The sequence below is a fragment of the Notolabrus celidotus genome, chromosome 17 (genome assembly GCF_009762535.1).
Source record: "Notolabrus celidotus isolate fNotCel1 chromosome 17, fNotCel1.pri, whole genome shotgun sequence".
In the NCBI taxonomy this organism is placed as follows: Eukaryota; Metazoa; Chordata; class Actinopteri; order Labriformes; family Labridae; genus Notolabrus; species Notolabrus celidotus.
The window spans coordinates 6,876,736-6,887,127 of record NC_048288.1 but is presented as its reverse complement, the minus strand read 5'-3'; the positions used below and the strand labels follow the sequence as shown (position 1 = coordinate 6,887,127).

The window sequence follows — 10,392 nt, the reverse complement described above, 5'->3', positions numbered from 1 at the left end:
GGGCACTTTTTAGTAATTTATTGACTTTTAGGCATACATTTTATACATTTGAGGGGCATCAAGACGAAACATTTTTATGTTTTATACATTTGAGGAGCATCCAGAGGGAACATTTTTATGTTTTATACATTTGAGGAGCATCAAATGGAACTTTTTTATGTTTTATACATTTGAGGAGCATCCAGGGGGCACTTTTTTTACATTTTATATATTTGAGGGGCATCAAAATGGAACTTTTTTTATGTTTTATACATTTGAGGAGCATCCAGAGGGAACTTTTTTTATGTTTTAACATTTGAGGGGCATACAGAGGGAACTTTTTAAAACATCTTTTATACATTTGAGGGGCATCCAGAGGGAACTTTTTTTTGTAGTTTATACATTTGAAGGATATCCAGAGGGCAATTTGTAACGTTTTATACATTGGGGAGCATAATGAGGGCCCTTCTTTTTGTTTTAAACATTTTAGGGGCATTCAAAGGGCACTTTTTCATGCATTTTCCATGGAGAGGGCACCAGAGAAGCCAATTTGTAATATTTACTTTTTTATATACTCTTTTTTTTACATGCCCCAAAACCTGCAAATTTGCAAAATGTCACAGTTTTATTTTGAAATTCCAAGCCGGAAACATTCGGTGTATGTAGACTAGCTTGAGTTGGATGATCTGCTCTGAAGCCCCATCAATGTAGGTCCAGGAAGCCTTCTTGAGCACATATTGTCCGCATCCTATCATGTGAACTTATGGACATTAACTTATCTCTGCGCTTCGTGTCCGGTGGAGAGCAGCGGGCTTGGACAGATGTGTCCGCGGTCAGGAGAGGACGACTGTCTGTGAGGTTGTCAACATAACCGGGGGAGGAAATGCTCGTGTTTTCATTAAGTCTCATTCTCACATTCAGGTCCTGGCATCGCCATTAAACTTTCAAAATGAGGATCTTCGCATCTCTGCTGAAAAATGCGAACCCTAAAATCGAGTACTACTCCAGGTTCTCACCGTCCCCGCTGTCCATCAAGCAGTTCCTGGATTTTGGTGAGACGCAGGGACATGTTGGGATGTTATTTACAATGGGGGACTTGTTTATATTAAAGGGAGGCATCCGGGGGCCTTCTATTGACTTGTATATTTTACATTGCAATCCCTGTGTCATGTCTAACTCTTCATCCCTGGGTTGTTTTTGATGCTGAATGTCCTCCTCAAGCTGAAACATATACTCTGTAATGATCAGGTGTGGCGTCTGAATGTGTTGTTTACTTTAATAATCCAGCCATGATAGCACCCACTGTACAATGCAGGATGAAGGCACCATTGTAGGTTTGTTTACATTGTGCATAAGGCATGCAGGTATTTTGATTTACACAGGAGCAGCAGAGCATGCAGGGAAGGATAAACTCCCCAGATCATGTCAGACCAGTTTCTACACGTGCACCAAGTTTGATTCATGCTTTCAGATTCATATTGATCATAAGATCATAACATGGTCTTAGAGCATGAGTCAGTGTAGTTTAGTCTGAGACAAAGAGTCAGTGAAGCCCGTATTTCCCTAAGTGTACTCTCAATAACTGAGCCAGACTCTTAAAAATCCAGACTACAAGATGACAGTGTTGCTGCCACCCTGAAGTGTGTCAAGTCTAATCCATCTCTGATTAAAACACGAGTCATCTTGGTTACGTAACTCGTTCTCACAGCTGTGGATTGGATGTGCAGAACAGGGAAGGTGCAGCAGTTGTTGGTTTGCATGAAGAAAAGAAGGACGGTTGTTATTGCTGGTGTCATTGGAGCAGTAGGGCAGACTATAATCACAGGGGAACAGATGAGACATCATGGAGACTCTGCAGCAGAGAGCGTGTGGCCTTCCAGGCTGACTCAGTATTTGCTTGTTTCACTACCCGCTTTTATTAGTGATGCAGCCTCTTGAGCTGCTGAGTCAGGGAAAGTCTCAGAGATGATCAGACATTGTCTCTAAATGTTCTTTAGCATTGATAAGACTTTACCTTTGTTCCCCTTTAATGGCTGGAAGAACTTAAACGTTTCCCCCCCAGTGGTTTAAAGGTTTAATAGGTTTCATATGGTCTTAAAGGAGCTCGTTGCATGCACGTTTACGAGGCTGTTTTTTTTTTTGCAGGCTGTGGAAACTTTGGGATAAAAAATGCAAAGTCATCCACAAACTCACAGATACACTTCTACACACTGCAGAGGTTCAGATTTTCATGTTTGGATGTGAAACATGAATCCCCTTACTGTCTCTCTGACTCCTCCTCTACACTGACTAAATGAGATTTATGATTTATTTCTAGAAGCTCATTTTGGCGGACAGTAAATAAGGTCCAGGTCAGTTTATGGTATCATATTAGAGCTACCATCCACATGCTTAAAAATAGCTGTGTCTGATTTGTTAACCTTCTGCGTCCATAAATCTAAAGATTAAAGCTCCAGTGAGGAGTTTTCATCATTATTAGAAACAAACTGATGTTTTCTGTCTTTTTTAATGAAAACCTGAATCCACTGCTTTATGTCAAGTCTCAGGTTAAATGATAAACTTTGATGGGGCAGTTTTTGTTTAATTTCCTCATTAAAGACTTGTGTTGAACTGTCCATTTGATCGTCAGAGGAAGGTAGTATGACATTTTTGTAAAAATACACACACACAGATCTACAAAAGGTTTAGAGGTCCTAATTTGTCCAAAGGGGGCAAAGTGAAAAGCCCTCACAGGAGCTTTAAATCAGTTTTCATGAGACATATTTGTGATGTTTTTTATCAAAAACCTCCAGATACAAGCTCTCAGTGTTTCAGCTTTAACAAACACATGTCTTTACTCCAGGCAGGGAAAATGCGTGCGAGAAAACATCGTACATGTTCCTGCGTAAGGAGCTGCCAGTGCGGCTGGCCAACACCATGAGGGAGGTCAACCTCTTGCCCGACAAGCTGCTCAGCCAGCCCTCCGTCAGACTGGTGCAGAAGTGGTGAGGCACTCTCGGGAGAAACACCCTCTCCATGTCTGTCAGAGTGATAAGTGAGTGTAAAAGTTACCTTCTGACCTTTGTTTCTATTATTAGGTACATGCAGAGCTTTGTGGAGCTGCTGGATTATGAGAACAGGAAGCCGGAGGATCCTCAGGTTCTGAATGAGTGAGTGGATATCACCTTGATTAATGATTCATCAATGTAGTACAATAAGTGTACTGTCAGTACAGTGTCTTTATTGTCCGTCTTCCACAGCAGCTAATCCCCTCAGTACACACAGATCTCTGATGACTGTGGATAGACTGTATAGAATATGGACGTAGTATCCGTGACGTCACCCATTTGTTTCTGAAGCGCTGTTTTAGGAGCAATATTGCTGCTCTCAAGCAGTTGTGACGTAAAGAGGCGGGCTTTGAGCCTCCTTGCCAACAGCTACAGTGTTCCCGCCTGTCAATCAAGTCAGCTGTGCCTCTCATTGGAGAACTCGTAATCTCAATATCTTTGAAATTGCTGCGTTAGATAAAAATTCACCCCCCCATACAGTGTGTGCTGATCAAGAAATGAGCTATCCAGACTACATGGTTTTTGTACCAGGCTGTAAACATGTTTATTTCTCCTGTAAAGATCATCTTTTTGAACTGGTGTGTATGTGGTTTCTGGTACCTCCGGAGCCAGCCTAAAGCGAATCCTCGATGAATTGCAGTTTTTAACACTTCTGCACTCATATTTTTAGACTGGAGGTTGCTGCTTGTGACTGTGCAGGTAACCCTCTGTATTTATACTATAACAGTGACACGTGTGGAGTATAAACACATAGGAGTCTGGATAAGGCCGTGTGTTTACAGAGCACAGCTCCAACAATAGTTCAGTTAACTGACTATGAAAAAGCAGTGATATGAAGCTGTGAGCTCGGTCATGGTTTAGTCTCCTTAGTCTCAAGAGTTAAGAGAAACGTGAGAGATTAACACGGCAGAACCCTTCTTTCATTTCTCCTTTAGTTTCCTGGAGCTCCTGATAGAGATCCGTAACCGTCACAACGATGTGGTCCCCACCATGGCTCAGGGCGTCATCGAGTACAAGGAGAAGTTCGGTTTCGACCCCTTCATCAGCAGCAACATCCAGTATTTCCTCGACCGCTTCTACACCAACCGCATCTCTTTCCGCATGCTCATCAACCAGCACAGTGAGGCTCAGAGACTCGTCCCTGTCACATGTGTACAGTCTTATCCTCCCCTGTCACTAACTCTTCTCTCTGTGTGTCTCTGTGCAGCTCTACTGTTTGGTAACGACACCAACCCCGCTCTCCCAAAACACATAGGCAGTATTGATCCGACCTGCAATGTGGCGGAAGTCGTCAGTGGTGAGGTTTTTCAGAAACAGAGTTTATAAAGCAGCAGCTCTCAGCAGTTTCAACAATCAAACACATCAGAGTTCATTCACACTCATTAGCACGTCCATACAGTGATCATTTTTCAATACGATTCCAGCGTGGGTCCACAGCTGCACTCTCAGTGACCCAGCAATGAACAGAAACAACCTTAATGATCTGTACCAGGAATCCAAGCACAAACAAGCAGCATATTCTGCTCCTTCTGCCCTGACGCACGTTGTTTTTCCTCCACAGACGCCTATGACACTGCCAAGATGTTGTGTGAGAAGTACTACTTGGCCGCTCCGGAGCTGAAGATTGAAGAGTTTAACAGTGAGAGATTTTCTTTCTGCTTATGCTCCATCCATCCATGTATTTCACCCTCTCTCCCTGTAATCCAAGTCTTTTTAGAGCTTGTGGGCGCAGCTCAGAGTCCAAATGTGGACCTCTGATTACAATGTTCACCATCTAATTAACCTCAAAAGAACCCGCTCTTTGTCTCTTCTTCTCAAACCACGTTTCACTCTTCCAGTGAAGGCGCCAAAGAAGCCCATCCAGGTGGTGTACGTGCCCTCTCATCTGTTCCACATGCTGTTTGAGCTCTTCAAGGTAGGTAGAGTCGGTGCATGTAGCTCTGACTGCTTCAGCTCTCTCTGAATGTAATTAAACTATAATGTGAGTATAACTCTGTGAGGACGTGAGCTGAGGTAATTGAATGTGTGGGTGTTTGTAGAACTCAATGAGAGCCACAGTGGAGCTCCATGAAAACAGCGCAGAGGGATTACCACCAGTGAAGGCCAAAGTCACTCTGGGTAAAGAGGATCTCTCAATAAAGGTAAACAAACACCAACACATGTTAATGTACTTTACGAGAAACAGTGCTTAAACACCTTTGTGTGTGTGTGTGTCCTCAGATCAGCGACAGAGGAGGAGGAGTTCCTCTGAGGAAAATAGACCGTCTGTTTAACTACATGTACTCCACTGCCCCAACACCAAGTCTGGAGCCAGGAGCTGTCCCACTGGTACACAAACACACACACACACACACAATCACATCAGTATAGACCTTTGTGAAAATCTCACATTTTGGCCTTCATGTTATTTACAAATAACGTGACATCTGCGAAATTCAACTCTGACACTCTCCTCCTCCTCCCAGGCTGGGTTTGGCTACGGTTTGCCCATTTCTAGGCTCTATGCCCGATACTTTCAGGGGGATCTGAAACTTTACTCCATGGAGGGCGTTGGCACGGATGCAGTCATCTATCTGAAGGTAAAGTGAGCCGGTCCGATCTGGAACAAGTTTTAATGGTTTTATTGGCTCTGAAGGACTTGGTACTCAGGGTCAGAGTTTGAAAGGACAGCTTGACATTTAGGAAAAGACGTCTAATCACTTCTTTGGCCAAGAGTTTGTTGGGACATTTATCATTGCACTCGTTAGTCTGGGAAGAATGATGAGAGGGCAAGAAGAAGGTTTTAGCTGAGGTGAGCATGAAGACAGCATGGAGCCACACCTCCTCTAATAAAGTTAAAGTTATTTATCAGTGGACCACATTTCTTTGAACTAAGACTTTTAGCTAACCTCCCTCCAAAAGTTCTTCATCATGTTTTTAAGATGTCTTGCAAATGAAGGTAATTTCAAGGTTATGTTAACTAGATTGACATTTTTTGGGCTTAAGACTTTGGCTTTGCTCAGTATGGACATCTGTTGAGATAGACAATAATGAAAACAGCAAATCTCATGTGATGAAAATATTCACATACCTCTTTAAAAAAGCTGCCACATTAAAACTTTTAAATGTTGTGCCACTCCATATGTTGTCAAATAAGTTCACTATGATTGCTTTCAACATTGTTAATTACACACTGACACCATAAATGGCCCATATGTGTGTTTTCCTACAAGGTTGTTTAATCTATGTGAATCTAAATTGCTTTAGTTATTAACCGGGGGTGTGTAGCAGAGCACAGACAGAGAATCCTCCTCACAGGAAAACATTAATGAACTGTGTTTACTTCACATGCATGTAGGCTGATTTAATTAATTTCAAGCAAAGCACCTGATGATGTTGCTGCAATTTATTTTTGAACTTATAGGTTTTATGGTGGGGTTGAGTTTGTGTGTTTGCTCCTGCTGGGACTTTGTGTGTTTTTAATTGTGTTTGATTGTGTGACATACTCCATGTGTAGCCGACGTCGATTTGTGCGGCAACAAAGTTGTTTATTTATGATATGGATGTTTATTATTCATTTACTTGAGATCAAAATAGATCCACTCAACCTGTGGACTAAAAAGTCTATCAGCGGCAGCACTCAAGAAGGAGCCCAGACCTGGCAACCCTGATGCTACTAGCATCTCAGTTAGCTAATGGTTGTCCTCCACCAAAACAACCAAACAATGAAAATGTTCACAGCTGTACACATCTGTTTTTATTTAATGTTACTCAGTGAACTGTGAGGGTTTCTGGTATGTAGACTGTATTTATGTTGAAAAGAGCTAAGCTAGCTGTTTCAAACCATTTTTCTATGATAGCTATGCTAACTAGCTTCTCTAGGTATTTAACAGAGAGGCGTAAGAATGTTAGCTAACTCCCTAACAACACTAGAGCAAGGAAGTATTAGCTTAGCCTAGCAGGAAGGCTAAAAACAGTGGAAAACAGCTAAATTGGCTACCCAGGGCTAACTCTAAAGCTAACAACTAAACATGTTCTGTCACTGATGTTACATCTTTACAAAGATAGAAGTAGATTCCATCAGCTCGCCTTTCTCTTTGCCTAAGGGCTTTATGCTACGCTCTGCTAATCACCTGTGAAGCTAGTATTTTATGTAGCTTTCGCTAAATGTTCTCAATGGCTCTTGTGTCGTTTCTATTCAAAGGTCCTGTCCCCAAGAAAATGTCATTTAATTGAAGCATGATGCTAAAACCAGTAAAAGATGAGCTTAGCTTAGCTTTACTTAGAGACTGAAAGCAATGAGAAAAAAGCTAGCATACAGCAGCTACCAGAAACTCTAAACATGTTCTGTTGCACTTGTATAATCTGAACAAATAAGTTTAGCATTGCCACTGTGTGCTTGCTAATCATCTCTGACCCTCGTGTTAAATCAGTTTGAACTGAGCGTTTTATTTGTCTTTTCTTCTTTTTCCAGGCCCTGTCCAGTGAGTCCTTCGAGCGCCTGCCCGTCTTTAACAAGTCAGCATGGCGGCATTACAAGACCAGCCCTGAGGCGGACGACTGGAGCAACCCCAGCAGAGAGCCGCGCGATGCCAGCAAGTCCAAATACAAAGCCAACAGATAACTCTGCCTGACCCGCTAGCCCGGCGCTCGGCCGGGAGCCTGAAAAGCTTGCTCTTTTGCCAGGAGCATGCTGGATGAAATGTTGCCCTTGGGTAAATGCTTGGTTTCGGATCAGACTTTCTTTTACATTCCAGTTTGCAAAAGATGCATGACCTGGGCTCCTACCTGTACCCAATGGCAATAACATTCATCAGCGTAGCTTTGTGTGTTGTGGCATTAGCACTGGCTCTCCCAGGATGGATTCTAAAGTGAACCTCCCTTGAATTATATATTCTCACTGTTTTTTAATCAGATGAGTCTGTTCAAAAGCTGATTTCATTTTCTCCTGTCTGGCCAGTTCACCTCGTCACCATTGTCCCCCTCTCTGCCTCTCTGCCTCTCTGTCTCTCTGTGTCTCTGTCCCATGCACGGTTTGGCCCGGCTTGTCTTTGCTGACTAGGCCGCTGCTCCCCGTGGCTGAATAAGCTGCACAGTGCTGATTGAGAGTCTTTTTCAGCGTCACTGGGAGCTTGTATTGTATTTCTTGCTCTCTCAAACACAAGCTGAGTCAGAAGGGTGAGTTTCAGTGCATACTGGGAGAAGAGGAGGTTTCATTTCCCTCCTTTGGGAGACACTTTTGACTAAACGCACAAGTAGGCCAGTGTGCCATCGGCATAGTAAAGACTTGTTTGGGCAAGCCTGGGAAATGTAAGAGGGGGTGACAGGAAAGTATAACTCTTTTGGAATAAGTATAGGAAGAAATGCATCAAGAGTAAAACTTATTTTTAAATAACGAGAAGTCAGGATTTTATTTTACCTTCATCAGAAAGAGAAAGTGCTTCTTGTGAGAACTTGGAGCATCTTTTATAGTTTGAAAAATCTGCCCTGAAGGCTCTCCTGGAACTTGGAGGAAGAGTATTATGTCTTTATTTTAGTATTTCCGACGTTAGGCGAACTTAAACCCTAAACGACAGAGTCAATCAGACATTTCTCCTTTCCCTCTGTATCCTGATTTCACGCCCGCTTAAGGACCAAAGCAGCATCAGTACGATGCTCACTAAACACCACCATGCCAGTCAAGTAGCTTCAACCTCACCAGCATGATGTGTTCTCCATCGCAGAGAGGAGTGGACTTGAGGAATGGAAAAAGGACTCTCAAAGTTGAATTCATTATCACACACCAACTAACAGCTCGGACTGTCAGTGCTAGCTGTGCTTCCTCCAGTCAGCCTCGTGTCTAATTGTTGTGTTTGGGTAATCCCTGCACTCCTCTGAATGATAGAACAAAGCTTGTGTGCTTTAAAAAAATGTGCTTTTGTTTTTGTAACCATAAAAAAAAAAGAAATTCTTGATAGAAAATAGATTTTTAATTTATGTAATCTGCAAAAAAAAATAGTTCAAGAACTTCTTTTCAGGCTTTTGCACTGCAACCTTTCACTTCTGATCTTTGACACAAGAACAAGATCAGGTTTTAGGATCTCCTTGTGGTTTTATTCTCTGATTGTATTTTTTTAAAAGTGGACTGCGGCAGAGGATAAGGGCCAAATACAGGAAGAATAAAAATGAGATGTGGAGAATAAAGTTGTATGAAAAAACAGCAATATATCGAAGAGAATAAAGTCCTAAATTTAGGAGAAATAAATTATAATTTTATATCAAAGAGGAATATTGTAAGTGCATGTGACACGTCCTCATTATAGGGCATTTAACCACAGAGCAAAAAGCAATGAATTTGTTCTCATAATATTCAGACTTAATTTTCACAAATTTTATATTTTATTCTGATATTCTGACTTTATTGTCATTAATTGGCTTTCTTTTCTGAGAATCTCTCACTTTTCTTTCTTTAATGTGTCCCCCATCCACTTTTCGTGTCCACTTATCGTTTCGTAATTTCATTTAATAGGAACTCAAGTCTGTTTTGAGAAGCTGGTTGAAGGACTCAGAGATCCTTTGGTACTGAAACGGTTTATCGAACCATGATCAGGAACATTCTTAGTGCACTTTACGCACCCTCCATGTGCATTTCTCCTTAACGAACTCTCCTACACTCATTTCAGTTCTCTTTAAAGAACTCTTTTTTTAATAATGATCAGGTGAGATTTAAAGTCACCACCACTGAAAGAAACCACACATGGCTCATACCTGGTAGCGTTCATTAAGATGGGACAGTTCAGTTTTCTAAAGTGACTTCCTTTTCTCCTCCCCTTCAGCTCAAGTCTGATGTGAAAACAAAAGAAAGGAATGTAGCTGAAGAAATCAGAAAGACAAGCTTCCTCATCTTTTCAGCCTCGCTGTAAGATTTCATCACTGCCGATGCCTTCATAAACTGCCAGTGTCTCTGAGTGCTGCTCAGTGACAAACCTGCTGTAAAGGAAGTGCTGTGTTGTCCACAGACCGCCTCATGTAGAAGCCTCAGTCCTGCACTCCGCCCTCCTGTTTAAGTTTCAGCTGTGTGACGTAGAGGCTCAAGGATCTCCAGTAGTCATCGGTCTTTACTGTCAAAGACTGTTTCCGTACAGACAGTGTGGTATCTTAGGAAACATGGTGTACATAGCTAATAATAATCATGTATTTGCTGTACATGCAGCCAGTGTGGAGTTCAAACTGTGTCCCATGCTACTGTTCCTCCAGCTCAAACAAATGTATCTGTGCGCATGAATGAAGGCGTGAATGACGACATGCAGCAAACCAAAAGGAGGTAGAAGAGTGTCGTGTGTGTGTCAGCATGAGATCAACTTACATCTTCAAACCCTGACATTAAAGAAACAGCTGTAGTGTGCGA

The 10,392-nt window shown here is 42.1% G+C and overlaps 1 protein-coding gene across 3 annotated transcripts; it reads left to right on the top strand.

Moving 5' to 3' along the window:
- The first annotated feature begins 630 nt into the window (after positions 1-630).
- On the top strand, positions 631-10,389 carry pdk3a (pyruvate dehydrogenase kinase, isozyme 3a). Of its 3 annotated transcripts, none has more exons than XR_004634529.1 (12): positions 631-1,031; positions 2,822-2,963; positions 3,057-3,128; positions 3,962-4,146; positions 4,234-4,323; positions 4,588-4,665; positions 4,865-4,941; positions 5,066-5,167; positions 5,247-5,354; positions 5,492-5,605; positions 7,480-7,720; positions 9,821-10,389. XR_004634529.1 is itself a non-coding variant. In XM_034706431.1 (12 exons), the coding sequence occupies exons 2-12, from the start codon at positions 929-931 to the stop codon at positions 7,627-7,629; spliced, it is 1,221 nt and encodes a 406-aa protein (XP_034562322.1). In that variant the 5' UTR covers positions 631-811; positions 901-928; the 3' UTR covers positions 7,630-10,389. The 3 variants fall into 3 exon arrangements, 2 of the variants coding, with proteins under 2 accessions (XP_034562322.1, XP_034562324.1); XM_034706431.1 differs by having other exon boundaries at positions 631-811; positions 901-1,031; positions 7,480-10,389; XM_034706433.1 differs by having other exon boundaries at positions 7,480-7,600.
- The last annotated feature ends 3 nt before the right edge of the window (positions 10,390-10,392 follow it).

Excerpts from the sequence above, each read along its gene's own strand:
- pdk3a (XM_034706431.1), top strand. The coding sequence starts at position 929 with ATGAGGATCTTCGCATCTCTGCTGAAAAATGCGAACCCTAAAATCGAG. Across the intron at positions 4,147-4,233 it reads CATGCTCATCAACCAGCACA|CTCTACTGTTTGGTAACGAC; the intron begins GTGAGGCTCAGA and ends GTCTCTGTGCAG. Across the intron at positions 5,606-7,479 it reads ATGCAGTCATCTATCTGAAG|GCCCTGTCCAGTGAGTCCTT; the intron begins GTAAAGTGAGCC and ends TTCTTTTTCCAG.